The sequence below is a fragment of the Bos grunniens genome, chromosome 13, assembly GCF_055505025.1.
Source record: "Bos grunniens cultivar Pamir isolate PY7600 chromosome 13, Bosgru_T2T1.0, whole genome shotgun sequence".
In the NCBI taxonomy this organism is placed as follows: domain Eukaryota; kingdom Metazoa; phylum Chordata; class Mammalia; order Artiodactyla; family Bovidae; genus Bos; species Bos grunniens.
In genome coordinates this window covers 21,311,172-21,326,937 of record NC_141177.1, presented here as the reverse complement: position 1 = coordinate 21,326,937, position 15,766 = coordinate 21,311,172, and the positions used below count along the sequence as shown (strand labels likewise).

Here is a 15,766-nt window from a genome sequence, read left to right as displayed (position 1 = left end):
TCAGCTTGGGCGATTGATGAGTGCAGCTCCTTTCTTTTGGGACTATCATTTTCATCCCTTTTTCCCCCCAAGTGAAATAATGGTCTAAACACACCTTTCACCTTCTTCTTTTGAATGAAGATTCGGTGATTCAGTAATTCAGATTCATTGATTTAAAGATAAGTGTTTTCTTTAGGATATAATAAGGTGTTGGAAAGGAAGCCGTTTCCTTTTGCTATAACCAAGATAAGTCTAGGGAAATTTTTCTTTAAGGATTGTTTTATGAGATTTGGTATGAAGAACTCCTTTTCTGATGGTTACCCATAGTTCAGCATAGTCTACAAACAAAACCTCAGCTTTAGGCCTGATCAGCTTGATCAGATTAGCTAGCTGGTATGTGGGTGACCCAAATCTGACTGCTGTCAGCAGAGTGGAAGTGATTGCTTTGAGCCAAGCGGAGCCTGAGCCTGAGCCTGTCTGTGGTCAGTGTTCCTGAATCACCAGTCATTTTGCTGGTCTGGCACTGTTGCCATTGATTTAAAATCAGGCCTATATTGTAGTTTTGAATTCATACATTCCAGTTACAACGTTTTAAAACCTGATGAGTTCATGTGTATTTCTGACACTTGCTGCTCTTTTGTCAGTTTTCACGTCTGAGACTTGAGTACGCAGAGTCCTTTTCTGAAGGAAAGCCCACAGAAGTATTCTGTGCTTTTACACTGAACTTGACCGTTACCGCACATGCCTTCAGCCAGATTGTTAAGTAGCTAAAATTTGTGAAGGTCTGTTTCCCTTTTCTGAATTGGAAAGCAGTGTTACCTTAGCCTAGCGCACAGCTTTCTGTTGAGGTTGTGGTCAGGTTGCTTCACTAAATTCATTATCTAGATAAGCAGGTCTAACCTTAGAGTTGGAATTCTGGGCCCTTATTCCAGGACTATGTATATATACATAAAGAAATTTAAAAAATTAAAATAACCTATATTTCTTTTGAATTGGAGGCTCCGAGGTTCTGAAATGTAAAATGAACGTAGCCTTCACAAACATGTTTCTGGGGGTAGGATGAGAAAAAAAAAGAGACAGATCTTTATCTTGTGATCATAGGAAGAGCAAAGCAAGTTAGCCATCAAAGCCTAGAACTTCAGAAATGGTATTGAGAGACTTAGAATTACAGAGTGATCTGTTAGCTGTTTGATATTCTGTAAGACATCTTACCTTAAAAATTCAAAAAAAATTTTTCCCTTCTTCCTGGACGACTGAATATTTTTCAGTCTGTAGGAATTGGTGAGGATAGGGTGGATGCAGGTATGAAGGAGAGGAGAAAGAGCAGTTTACTGTATTTGCTGATGTCTTTAATTTTCATTTCTAGTGGGAGAATGAGATTTGGGAAGCCGCTAGTGAGGTTCAGTCCACCAGGCTAGGTCTTAACAAAGCTGTCTTTATGGCTCTTACTAGTTTCCAGCAGGGACAAAGATGGGTTTCTAAGACAACCTTCATGGATGATTCACAAACTGCAGTGTAGACTATTATAAAATTAAGCCAGGCTCAAGCATGCAAGTGGGGGGACTGAATATATAAAGGGAATATGTGACTGGAGCCCTTTTCTGACCTTTATCAAGAGGAACGAAGGAGAAGTGCTGTGATCAGGAGGCCAAGGGCCAGGAGTTGAGACCAGTGTCCTCCTCCAGGCCCTGCATGGTCTGCGGAGCTTTACTTTGCCTCAGTTAGGAGATGAGTGAGGATTTTTTCCCTGGGATCCCTTCTGAGCCAGGAAAAATTACTTGGATCTGTAGAAGCCAGCAGGATACCAGAGCCAGCAAGAGTGGGAGAGTGCCCAGTTCCAGCAACTGTTGCCTCTGGAGGCCAGGTTTCATCAGTTAAACAATTTTGGTTCAAAAAAAAAGCACAATGTTTTTCAGCATCGGTGACATTTTGTGTGTGAAATTTTGAAAAAACTCGCACTGACAATGAAATGGTTTGTAAAGTGTACATCCTTTTGTGTTTTAATAAAAGTTTTCGACCCTGAAAGAAGAGATTTTGACAGGTGAAATAAAAAGTGGCTCAACACGTGAGTTTGGCTCTCTGCTGCCCCCGCCCTCCCCCCATAGGCTGCAAGCTGCAGGGAGAGCTTTGCTAATATGGCCTTTCCTGGCCCGCCATTTAGTGCAGGAATAGAAATGTATTGCTCCCACCAGATCTGTCATGGTTTATCCTTGTCTAATCTTGAGTGACCTTCAGATTTCTTTCCTCTCTTGCTTGCTTCACAGTTACTTTATCACATTCTTATTTTACATTTCTCCTGATCGGGCTCATTTATATATTTTGGAGTAGTTCTAATGATTTTAAGATCCAGCGTACCTCAGGGTCATCTGGGTTTTTTGCATTCTAAAGGTTTCTCACCTGATATTGCCTTTTTTTTTTTTGTATTTTATGTGTTTTTCTACAAAATAATGTGAGTTAAATATGTGTAATTATATATGACTGCTGTTTTTACTTTGAAATTTAAACGCTACCAAGAAGAATGGAATAAACTTTTTTTTACAGGTAGCTGTAGGCGAATCCCAGCTTGCCCCTGTGTGTGCCCCTCCCTCCCTACTAATTTTAAAGGCGGAGAGAAGAAACAAATACGTTGAACGAAATAAAGTTATTTTAAAACAAATTCCCCGAACATCTGTAGCTCTCTTGACTCAATTTTTGTTTTTCATTCTTTTTTGGAAGGAAGTGGGTAAGTAGATACTAAAACACCCCAAGAAGCTACTGTTTTCTTGAATCATGCATGGTATTTTGAAATCTTTGGTATTTGAACTGTGAATTCTCTCTGGCGGTGGGGTGTGGTGGGAAGAGCATTGTTTTAAGTGACATGTGAGCTGAGTTGTTGGTCTCAACTGAAGGTGTAATCTTAACATTCATTAATCTGGGTCCCCTGCAGTTCCCAGCGGTTACTGGCTTCTGTCTTGTTTATTTGATTTTGAAAAGGAAAAAGCCTCTCCTTAGCATCAAGTTGCACCTTAAAATTTTTGGTACATTTTATAAAGCTGAGGATACAAGTTTTCACTTTTGTTAACTTTATTAAGGAATAAATTTTTAAAAAAAAGTATGTTAGGATACAACTTTTTAAAATTAAAAAAAATTTGGGGGGCCACACTGTGAATCATGAGGGATCGTAGTTCCCTGACCTGGGATTGAACCTGACTGAGCCCCCTGCATTGGAAATGTGGAGTCTGAACCACTGGACCCCCAGGGAGGTCCCAGGATACAATTCTCGACATTTTAAAAACCGCAGTGGTAAAGCTGAAGAGAGCAGAGTTAGTACCACTTCTGAGCAGAGCGGGGCCACCTTCCCTGGATGAGTCAGCCATGTCCTTGAGTGCCCTTGAAGCCTTCCAGCAGCACCCATCCCAACTCCACTGTTAGGGAGCAGAGTAGGGTCTCCTTGGCATTGGCAAGTGATGCCCGAACTTGTAGGCATTGAGTAGGACTTTGCACTTTCTCCAGGATTGTTTTGTACAGAGGTTTTGTCTAGGAGATTTTTTTTTTCCTTCAACACCTTTCCTCCTGCTTCTGTTTTTAAATGAGTTATTGATTATCATGATTTTTTTCTTTTTAGGTGGGGGTTTTCTGAAGTTTTTCTTACCTAAAAAATGGAATACATCTTAATTTCCCTGTTCGGATGTTTCTTCTTTGGGAAGGAAAATGATATTTATTGTGAATGAATCTAGCGTGTTTTAGACTTATGTAAAAAATGTGGATAAACATGGACAGCTGTAAGTAGAAATGATAACATTGGATTGGAAAATGAAAGCTTCAAGTCAAAGAAACAGTGGGGAACAGTCAACTGTAGCATCATCAGCTTTGTTTCTTTTTTTTTTTTAATTTTAAATAAACCCTTCTAGTTTATTAATACCTAGTTTAATAAAACTGGTTTAAAAGACCTGCATCTTTTATGACATTTCATTGAGCCACTCTACTTCTCATGTTTTACAATATGATGAAATCTTTTGTCTTCACTGTTGATGAAATGGGAGCAGGAATTTTTTTCTGTCTGTGGGTGGTCTCTATGTGGTGAAGATCTGGGGAGGGTGGTCTTGGCTTAGTGGTCAGTTAACATTTTGGTAACATCTAGGTGATCATGAAATGTGACTCAGTGTGGAATCCATGTCCCTGGTTGAATTCTCCCCCAAGAGATTTACCTTTGACCAACTGACGCTGCTGAATTGTGCCAGGGTTAAGACTGAACAGTGCTGCCTCAAGTCCAGGCCTGCCATGAAGTCTGGGTTTATAAGACCCTCGTGTTACACACAGTTCTCTTGTCACCTTCCTCTGTTTTGGAGCTCAGGATTTCCCTGGTGGTCCAGTGGTTAAGAATCCTCCATGCAGTGCAGGGGACAGAGGTTCAGTCCCTGGTTGGGGAACTAAGATCCCACCTGCCACAGAACAACTCAACCCACGAGCCTCAACTCCTGGAGCCCTTGAGCTACGGTAACTGGAGCCCTCGAGCCACGACTAGAGTTGGTACGCTGCAACAAAAGACCCACCAGTGGCAGTGAGGATCCCGCATCTGCAGCTGAGACCCAGTGCAGCCAGATGAAGACCTGGAGCTTGTGCAGCTCATGTTAGAGGGCTGCAGTGACGATCCCGCATGCTGCAGCTGAGACCCAGTGCAGCCAGATGAAGACCTGGAGCTTGTGTAGCTCATGTTAGGGGCTGCTGTGCCTTCTCCTGTCCCCCAGCTGTGGGGCCAGTTGGCCTTCTGCATTTATCATTAGACTTGCTGGCATTTTCCATGGTTTCCATGGCAGGTGGGTTCTCCGTGCTGCCTTTGTCCTGTGGATTGTCCTCCACTCATATTTGTTCTGGCTCCAAGTACTGGAGCTCCTGTTGGCTGTCTGCTCTCGTTCAACTTCATCAATAACAAGAATGTCTCAGATTGGATGAAAAATGGCCGTGTGGTAACGGTTTGTGGGATGGATTCTGATGTTCCATTTTGTGTTCTCTGTGTGGAATTCTATCTCATTTTCCTGGTTCTAAGTGTGGCCAACTGGCCCCGCAGTCTGTGGAGGCCCTCGGAGTTCCACAGCGACTTCACAGAGGAGCCACTCTGGACTTGGTGGCTGCCAAGATGTCTCAGTCGAGGAGGAAGTTGAAAGCCAATAAGTCTCCGTTAAATACAACGAGCAGTATTAACTGGGGAGAGCATATTGGGTCAGGGTGAGTGAGAGTCTGGGGTTAGTCTCTAAAACACTGGACCCCTGGGCCCTAAGATCCAGGATTCAGTCGTTCAGTTGTGTCCAGCTCTGTCACCCTATGGACTGCAGCACACCAGGCTTCCCTGTCCTTCACCATCTCCCGGAGCTTGCCCAAACTCCTGACCATCCAGTCGGTGATGCCATCCAACCATCTCATCCTCTGTTGTCCCCTTTTCCTGCCTTCAATCTTTGCCAGCATCAGGGTCTTTTCTGATGAGTCAGTTCTGAGACTCAAGGCCAGACAGGAGAGCTGAGCCTCTCTCAGCTGCACTTGGTCTTCAGTCACATGCTGCTACAGATGCTTACAAACAGCAAACCAGTTATTCTCCGATTGCCCGCCTGCTCCCCTAGTGGCAGTTCTAAGCTCCCACTCTTGTTTCCAGGTTTGTAGCACCCCACCCAGCGCCCCCAACCCCAGCCTCCTTCCTCTCATCTGCTCTCATCCTACATGGGTATTTAACTCTCCTGCTGAATCCACTTTTCCTGCCAGTACTTCTCTCTGCTTCTTGTGCTTTGCTCTTGGGTATCATTAATTGTCCTCCACCAGTATTTTTTCCCTTTTGTGGCCTCAGTCCTTGAACACAAACAGCTCCGCTCTTCTGGTTAAACTCATATTTCTCTCATAAAACTTATAGTTTTGAAATAATAAAATTTTAAGTAGTTTTAAGAATAGTATAAAGAACTCCCCTTTGCCCAGTTCTAATAAGCAGGAAACAACATCAATATCACCTAAAAATGTAAAGGCATGTTTAAATTTCACTGATGGTCCTAATGGCCCTGAGACCTTTTGCTTCCCGAGTCTAGGATCCAGTTCAGATCACACATTGCCTTTAGTTGTTACCTCTCTGCAGCCACCTTTGATGTCCTTTAATCTTTGTCCTTCATGACACTAAGATTTTTAAGAGTGAAGCCCACTTACTTAGTAGAACGTCCTTCAATTTGGGATTGTCAGGTTATGGGTTTGTAGTGCAGAAGCAGTGGTCCAGAGTCCAGCACACCGTGAGGCATGGCCTTTGGCTCCCTCATGAGTGATGTTGACTTTAGTTACTTGTTAACCCAGACTTTAAAGCAAAAGAGAAACCCATGCTTGCCTTTTTAATATAAACGGGATGATACATGCGCCTTCTGTTAGTGCAGACTTTTTGTATTCCTTTATTCCTGGCCCACCTTTTTTGCCACACTGGACCCCTACTCTCCATGATGCTGATAGTTTTGTGTGTACTAACAGTACAGGAGCCCCTTAGACCCAGGCCAGAAAGGCCCCTGTTCTGAGCCAGGCAACCTACTCTGTCCCCTGTCTGACCATGTCCCTTTGTACTAGATGAGGGAGGTCCCAGGGGCTAAGAGGATGGCTGGTCAGCCCTGCTGGTGCACTGCCCCTCTTCCCGCACTGCTCTCAATATTGGAATTACCTGCCCAAATCCCTTTGAACCTGATTCCAGAGTCTGGGGGCCTATTCCTTAGTGCATCATTAAAACCTTTTTAAAAAATTCTTTTTATTTTTTGGCTGTTCCTTGCAGCATATGAGATCTTAGTTCTCCAACCAGGGATGGAACCTGCATCCCCTGCAGTTGGATGTGCGGAGTCCTAACCGTTGGACCACCAGGGAAGTCGCTCAGTGCATGCCTTGAGGGCAGTCCTGCCTAGGCTTGCGGTGGCCACGGAGCCGTGGAGGCATGGGATGTGTGGGTGTACGGGTGACGGTGGCCATCCACATGCCACCATTTACAAGCTCCACCCCCCCCCCCACCGGCAGGAATGAGAGGGCAGCAGGACAGAGGGCTTGGAGGCCTTCCAGGTCGTTATGAAAAGTATTTGTGGAGGCACGTGAATAGAATGTGTTTTATTTAACAGTATATTGATCTATGAACATTTTAAGTAACTAGACTTGCTGTGTGGACCAGTATTCTTTTGCCCTTGGCCCCGTAACTTAGGGGAGACCTCTTTACAGATGTGTGTATGTGTACACGCACATTCTATGTATCAGCACGCACCTATTCATCATCCTTTTGTAAATATTGGCCTCATTCTGTGCACTCTTGTTTTGAGTGTCTCCTGGAAACTCCCCCTGGTCGTCTGCTGAAGGTCTGGTTCATCCTTTGGCTCCTTGGGTGGCGTCCTGAGTGCAGGCGCACTGACTTACTCAGCATTCGTCTACTGAGAGGCGTCCGCCGTACCTGATGCTGTGAACGACGCTGCCGCCAGCATTCCTGTGAGCTTTCACAGATGACTAAATTGTACCCACCATTCACTCTTTAAATCTTCAAGATTACCATGAATCTTTTCTGAATTAAAAAATAAAGAGAAACGCATGGTTTTATACTGTAGACATTCTCTTTGATCTCACCTGCCAGAAATAGCTGCCATTACTTCTGGAGTATATTTTTCCAGGCTCTCTCTCTAGGCATGTGCCAACACCTCCATGGAATATTCTTAACAGAAATGGACTCATGAATACACCTCTGCAGCTTTCTCACTGGTGACCTTGCATCGCCGTGTTCAGTGTCCTTCCTTATCACCGCGGCTCACTCTGGAGCATCCCAGACTTGAGTTGACTCACCCTGCCTTTTGTGTGTTTTTCCTGCTCTCTCTATCCCCTCAGTGTAGCCATTTTTCAGTCCCCATATTTCTAGGAACTTGCTTTTTATTTCTAATCATATAGCCCAGCATCACGTGCATTAAACCACTTTCCCTCATTATTTCCTTTCCTGGAAATGTTTCTGGCATTTCCCTCAGTTACTTGGTTCCTGGCTTCCAAGTCTCCTTTCCTTTGGCTCTTCTCTCGCCTTCGGTCCTTATATCTGGGCTGTCACCGAGACACGGTTTAGGTTAGGACACCATTGGACGGTCATCTAGTCTTCCTCCTTCTCACTCCCCACATCGTATGCTGGAGAGTTTTCGTAACTGCCCTTTGTCCTGTTCAGACTTCCTGGTGAAGGTATTTAAGATTCTGCTTCCATTTCTCTCCTCCTTCCTCTTGCACTATTCCTCCCCTCCCACCCAGGAGGCCTTTGTCTAGCCAAACTGACTCATTTGCTGTGTCCCCCGAGCTTGTCTGGGACTCATCTCTTTCCTGGCTATCCCCCTGCCGTCCTGAAGTGCCCCCTTGATTCCTGCTGGTGGTACTTGCTGATGGGGTGGATGGATGCTCCTAATAACCCTAACACAACACTGTCTACCACCCTCTGTGGAGGTTCCTTGACCCAGGCGGTGTGCCCTTTGTATTCTCAGAGCAGAGCTCCATGGAACAGACCTCTCCCACGCACTCGCACCTGCCCCCATGCTGCGTGCAGGGAGTCCTGTCAGCTCCCTAAAGAAGTCCTTCCTCCAAGGACATCGAGGGCTGGGCGTGGGGGTGCCCATCGTGGAGAGTCAGGGGCTCTTCTTGCCCCACCTTTGATGAATGGAAACCTTTGACCCTCTGGAGACGTGCTTTCCTCGGACATTATTTCCCTAATCTGTGGATTACAGTTGGACCCCCCGCATGACCTTCTAAGCCCTTTCTACTTCTGTAAAATGGGTGACTCCCTTTAGGAAGCTGCTGGCATGAAGCCAGGAGTATAGTAACCTGAGAAGCCTCAGGTCATCAGGAAGACAGCTCTCCCATCAGCGGAAAGAAGGCTTGCAGGTATAAGCTCTGGAAAAGCTCTGTGTTGGAGGAGCCCCAATGGGACGTGGGGTGCTTGTCAAATGCGAGTTGGGGGTCCACAGGCCTGGGGCAGCCACCTTCTCCCTTGACCTTAACTTCTTTTCCATCCTCCTGTGATTCAGCTAGGTCAGCCTCTGCATGGTCCTTACAAAGATCAGAGTTAAAGCCACTATGATTCCCTATTCTAGGTCAAGAGCTGTGTCTTCTGAGGACTTAAGAGACAAGCCTCTGCCTCGAAAGGTAAGCAAATCATCAGAGTTGGTAATGGGAGGGGTATTCCAGAGCTGCCAGACAGCATCCACATCTGTTGATTATCAGGTTATCAGCCTCCGCACCAGGGGTTGCAAGCTTAGATATTTACAAAATGTTGATAACTTAAGTCTAAGCTGCAGTAGGCTGGTTTTGCCTTTTGAAGCACTTCATGGGCCAAATGCAATAAATCTGAGGTCACCGATCTGTAGTATCTACTTGGACTCTACTTAATTTTGTCCAGCCACGTTGCGATAACGGTGGGGTGGGCTGTACAGAGTATTATCAAGTCAGATGAGTATGCAGTGTCCTTTGTGTGCGTGGGGCTGGGAAAAGACAACTAGTGTAGATTAAATGAGGATAAATTTAAAATGCCCCGGCCTTCCAAGAGCCCACTTTGGTACTTCGCTGGGGGTATAGTGGTTAAGAATCCGCCTTTCAGTGCAGGGGATGTGGGTTGGTTGGATCCCTGGTCGGGGAACTAAGATCCCATATGTCATGGGGTAACTAAACCTGCGTGTCACAACTACTGAGCCCATGCGCCCAAGGGCTGGTGCTCCACAACTAGAGAGGCCCCTGTGCTCCCAAACAAAGAGGCCGTGTACAGCAGGGAAGACCCAGTGCAGCCAAAAATAAATAAATAAAGAGCTCACTGTGAGATGGAGAGATATAACAGTTCTCATGGATTGTGTGATACAATGTGGTGGGGCTTCACGTGTGTTCAGATGTCATTTTGTCTCACTACAACCCTGCAAGGTGGGTATTAGGGAGAGAGAGTCTCTCTGTGGCTCAGAGAAGTGAGGTAATAAGCCCACACTAAATGAGCCTGGGAGCCAGGCAGAATCCTAGTCCAGAGATCTGGGACTCTACCGTCATGTTTCCCACCATGCCTTGCTGCTACATGTATGGACAGGCATGCACAGGAGTCATGTATGCATGGCAGATAGGAACAAAGAATTTGGGAGCACAGAGGTGGCGGTGATGACTCTCACCTGAAAGTCACTGAGGAGCTCCTCGGAGGAGGTGCATTTGAGCCAGACTTTGAAGAATGGGTGTGACTTCACCTCTGGAATTGATGGTCTGTGTCGCAGATAGGGAAAGACGCGAGTAGATGTGGAATGTTGGCTGTGATTGTGGGGTGGTGGAGAGCAGTTTGTGTGCCTGGGCTGGGGTGTGTGCAATGAAACTAGAAGCAGGTCAGAGCTGCATGGCAAAGGGCTTTGAGTGCCATGCTCAGGAGTTGATGGGGATGATGGGAGTAATCTGGAAAGCGTCAGCTGGGGTCAAGTCATGATCAGACTTGCCTTCCAGAAAGAAGATTGGCTCCAGTGTTGGGCAGTGGATTGGAAGGGAAGAACAAACTCTGGTCCCAGTTGGGGAAGGGCACAGCACTTGTCCCAGCAGAAGGCTAGGGCTTAAGTTGGGCCAGGGGTCGGGGAGGGGAAGGTTTAGATGTAGGAACTGGATTACAGTAAGAGGCAATATGAAGGTCAGTAAGAATGCAAGGGAGGCAGAGGTGCTGGGATGTCTAATCTGGCGGCTGCATGGCTGGTGAGAGAATTAACCAGCTCGTCTGCTGGGCTCCATGAAGGCAGGTCTCCACTCTGTTCACTGGTGTGTTCACAGTGTCTGGGACTCAACAAATGTGCATAGACCCTGAGTGAATGAGGGCAAGTTCACAGTTGGATTTGCAGGTGGATGAGCTCTGTGGTTGGTGCACTTGGCATAGTGAGAGTGAGTAATCCAACCTCTGCTTGTCTTTGACTTTCTGGACCGATGTCTCCTTGACTGCCCAGCACCCAGAGCAGTGTATTTCAGTGGGCAACACTCAACAGTTATCACATAGTCCACACCTGGAGTCTTCTGGGAGAGGCAGCCTTTGATGACCTGAGCCTCCAGTAACCTGAAACAATGTGCTAAGTGTCAAAATGAGTCTCGTGTAGGGGCTGCAGAGCAGAAGTGTTGTGGAGGGCTGGGGAAGGCTAGGTAGGGGATGTGGGAAGGTGAGCAGGAGGAGGAAGAAGCTGAGAGTCCCTGATGGCAGGGACTACGTGAGCTGGGCTGTGTGTGCAGGTGATCTGATCTGACCTGGCGTGTCTGGTCTGGTCAGGACAAGATCGTGATAGCTGTGGAAGATGGAGCTGGACTCCTTGGGGTCTTGAATTCCGACCACTGAAGATGTGGAACTATATAGATACCAAACTGAAGCACCTTATAAATTAGAGTCCTGTGATGTGTGAGGTGGGATCTTGGCTGTGGGCACTAACCTCTAAGCCTCAATCACAGCACATCTGTAAAAGAGGAGCAACAGTTAACTCCCCAGAGTCAGGGGATGCAGTCAAACCTTCCTTGGACTTCTTAGGGCTAAAAGTGGCTCAGACCTACTTGTTTGCATCAGTAAGTAACACACCATAACACTACGTACCCCACAGATGTTCTCTTTCAATAGATGTGCTTAAAGCTGTTCGGCTCTGGAAGTCACCCCTCTCAGAGCCTGGTTCTTGTCATCATCTGCGTTCCAGGTGTCCTTCGCAGGTGGACCCAGGAAGAGCAAAGAGGGTCTCAGCTCCCCAGCACCATCCATCTCTGTTAGCCAGACGTCTGACTTCCAGTATGAATCTCAGCTGTTCACTGAGGCACACCTGGCTGAGATGGAGAAGACGTTTCAAAGTGAGGTCAACTCAACTGGAGGTGAGGCTATGTCATGGGCCCAGCCTTTGGCCTCTGCATAGGGTGGGACCCAGGACCCAGCCTGGGCAGAGGGTGCAGGCTGCATAAGCATTTTTGCATCCTGTATGTCCTTTAAAACTTTTCATCATTATGCTCTGTGAGTATTGTAAGCCCAGTAGAGGCTATTTGGGACCGAGGGAAAAAATACCCCTGATCTAGACACTTAGGTAACCACTGTCAGCATTTCAGCATGTTTGCACTGAACAATTTCATATGCATGACTTCCTGTCTATTGCTGTGTAACGGTATTTCTACAGAATTCATGGCTTAAATCAGCCCACGTTTACTATCTCACCATTTCAGTGAGTCAGGAATCTGGGCAGAGTTTAGCTGGCTCCTCTGCTCAGGGTCTCACTAGGCTGTGATCAAGGAGTCAGCTGGGGCTGCAGTATCAACTAGGCTTGATTGGGAAGGATTCACTTCTTTTTTTAAAAAAAATATTTTATTTATTTATTAGGCTATACTGGGTCTTAGTTGTGGCATTTGGGATCTTTAGCTGAGGCGTGTGAACTCTCAGCTGCAGCACCTGAGATCTTTAGTTGGGACATGTGGGATCTAGTTCTCTGACCAGCGATCGAACCCAGGCCCCCTGCCTTGGGAGGTGTGGAGTCTTAGCCACTGAACCATCAGGGAAGTCCTTGTGAAAGATCCACTTCTAAGTTTATGCAGGTTGTTGGCTGAATTCAGTTTCTTGAAGCTACAGGACGAAGGGCTCTCATTTTGTCCTGGCTATTGGAGGGCAACTGTCTTCAGCTCTTAGAGCTGCCCGGTTCCTGGCCCTCTGGGACTCACCAACAAGGCTGACTTCAACACTCAAGCCAGGCAGGGAGGTAGAAAATCAGCATGAGGTGAGCTGCCATCACATAGTCCTGCGCACACAGTCGCATATAGCCTGTCACCTTTGCCGTCTTCCGTTGGTCAGAAGCGTAGGTTCCACCACACTCAGCGGGGTGTGAATGCTAGGAGGTCTGGGTCACCTTCAGTCTCTTTGCCCCAGATGACTACGTGTGTTTTCACATGTCTGTAACCATACTTTAATTTCACACCCTCCTTTTTCTCTTAATGTTAATTTCTTAAGAGTTTTTTTTTTCATATGTTATGTGATCTGCTGAACCATCATTAGCAGTGAATGCAAGGGCTCCACTGGTTGACTAAGCCATTTCCCTAAATGAAACATTTAGTTTTTTTTTAAACATTTGTTTATTTGTTGTGGCTCTTGGCGTCTCTGTTGCCTCATACGGGATCTTTCCTGGCGGTGCATGGACCCTCTAGTGGTGTGCACTAGAGGGTCCGTGGAGCACACAGATCCTGGAGTACACAGTCTCAGCAGTTGCAGTGCATGGGCTTACGACATATGGGATATTAGTTCCCTGACCAGGCACTGAACCCATGTCCCCTGCATTGCAAGAAGGATTCTTAACTACTGGACCACCAGGGAAGTCCCCAACTTTTAGATTTTTACCAAGTTTAAATAACATTGTGAAGAACATCCTTTGTACATAAGTTTTTGTTTGTTTGTTTTTTTTCTTTTCAGAGCTTGAATTTTCCCCTTGGGAAAATACACATAAAGCTTACTTATTATTCCTACTGGAGTTCTTTAAGGCATCTTTATTTCTATCCAGTAGACTCGGAGCACCAATGCTGGGGCCATGGCTACTTGCCCCGTCAGTTTGAGTTTGACAGCCACACTGTGATGTGGGCAGGAAGGGTAACAAATGGCCTGTTTATAAAGAGCAGAGTGAGGCTGGGGAGGGACCGTTTGTGTCTGACCTGAAGCTGAGATGCTTCCTCCTCTGAGCTCTTTGGGTGTTGGTGTTTGGCGGCCAGGAGGCGCCACCCCTGTCTTGGAGGACCCGACAATCACAGTTTTGGCCACAGGTTTTATTGCATTTTGTTTTGAACAGGTGATATATTCACACAGGTCAAAATTTAAAAAGTGCCATCACCTCTCCCTATTTTTGAAGTAGACTACTATTTTTTTTTAACAATAACAGTAAAAATAACAGTATTTTTACAATGCTGATCCTAGGGAATGTATTAAGGGTAGCCAGGCTTCCCTGGTGGCTCAGATGGTAAAGAATCTGCCTGCAATGCAGGAGACCTGTGTTCGATCCCTGGGTCAGGAAGATCCCCTGGAGAAGGAAATGGCAACCCACTCCAGTATTCTTGTCTGGACAGAAGAGCCTGGCAGGCTACATACAATCCATAGGGTCGCAAAGAGTTGGACACGACTGAGCGACTCTCATTCCCTCCCTCCCTCCCTCCCTCCCTCCCCAGGGACATGATATTTTCACTTTTGTGCTCCAAGAGCTATTTTTAAAAATTGTGTATTTATTTAGCTGTGTCAGGTCTTAGTTGAGTCATGCAGGATCTTTCCTGGCGGCACACAGACTCTCTCAAGTGGTGTCAGATGGGCTTCAGAGCACGCAGCCTTCAGGAGTTGCAGCATGTGGGCCTCGTTGCTCCTCGGCTGGTGGAATCTTAGTTCCCCAACCAAGGATTGAACCCATGTCCCCTGTGTTGCAAGGTAGATTCTTGACCACTGGACCACAAGAGCTATTAATGAACCATTTGTTCATTATACGTGTGAGCTTGGGTGAGTGTTTCTTTTTAGCAGCAATGTGCAGGGGACCTGACTGGTTCCCACAGTGTACCCATCCTTTCCAGGACACCTTTGTGTCTAGTCTCTTCTTATATTCAACAGTTTTTTTCAGTTCAGTTCAGTCGCTCAGTCATGTCCCACTCTTTGCGACCCCATGAACCGCAGCACGCCAGGCCTGCCTGTCCATCACCAACTCCTGGAGTCCACCCAAACCCATGTCCATTGAGTCGGTGATGCCATCCAACCATCTCATCCTCTGTCGTCCCCTTCTCCTCCTGCCCTCACTCTTTCCCAGCATCAGGGTCTTTTCAAATGAGTCAGCTCTTCGCATCAGGTGGCCAAAGTATTGGAGTTTCAGCTTCAACATCAGTCCTTCCAATGAACACCCAGGACTGATCTCCTTTAGAATGGACTGGTTGGATCTCCTTACAGTCCAAGGGACTCTCAAGAGTCTTCTCCAACACCACGGTTCAAAAGCGTCAATTCTTTGGCACTCAGTCCAATTCTTCTATTATAGTCTTCTATTATAATTCTTCTATTCTTCTTTATAGTCCAACTCTCACATCCATACATGACCACTGCAAACACCATAGCCTTGACCAGACGGACCTTTGTTAACAAAGTAATGTCTCACTTTGTAATATGCTCTCTAGGTTGGTCATAACCTTCTTTCCAAGGAGTAAGTGTCTTTTAATTTCATGGCTGCAATCACCATCTGCAGTGATTTTGGAGCCCAGAAAAATAAAGTCTGACACTGTTTCCATTGTTTCCCCATCTATTTCCCATGAAGTGATGGGACCAGATGCCATGATCTTAGTTTTCTGAATGTTAGCTGTTTTTAAGGAGAAGAATATGAAAATAATACGGCAGTGAACAATATATATAGGTTCTTAAACAGCAGTGAAAGGACTCTCCCTGTAGTGCTGTCAAGAGGAGTTTGTTCATTAATTCTGCACAAAGGCATTTTGACTGCCAGCTCTTCCCCGAGGGGATGGCTCTGAGCTCGTGGGCTGACGTCTGTCTGATACACAGAGGGACCGTTACGTGTCACTCAAACGTGTAAAGCTCTTGGCAATCACTTCAGATGAGCAGGCTGGATCTTTCTTTAAGCACGGCACCTTTCGTTCAGCCTTTCATTTGTTCCTCAATCTAGCCATAAGCGATGACAGTTGTCACTGTAGCACAGAGCTGGTTGTTTCATGAGGAGCACGGAGCAGGGTGAGAGCATGACCCCAGATTGCTGGGAATGGCTCGGTGCCACCACTCACCAGCTATGTGACCTTGGGCTCACAGCCCACCTCTTTGTGTCACAGT

The 15,766-nt window shown here is 46.3% G+C and overlaps 1 protein-coding gene across 1 annotated transcript in view; it reads left to right on the top strand.

The window, feature by feature from the left end:
* Window positions 1–4,965: 4,965 nt before the first annotated feature.
* EFCAB8 (EF-hand calcium binding domain 8) overlaps window positions 4,966–15,766 on the top strand; it is a 52,231-nt gene continuing 41,430 nt past the window's right edge. Inside the window, 3 exon segments of the mRNA XM_086332382.1 lie at window positions 4,966–5,184; window positions 9,060–9,111; window positions 11,643–11,811. Of these exon segments, the coding sequence (XP_086188508.1) occupies window positions 5,096–5,184; window positions 9,060–9,111; window positions 11,643–11,811 (310 nt within the window). The 5' untranslated portion in view covers window positions 4,966–5,095.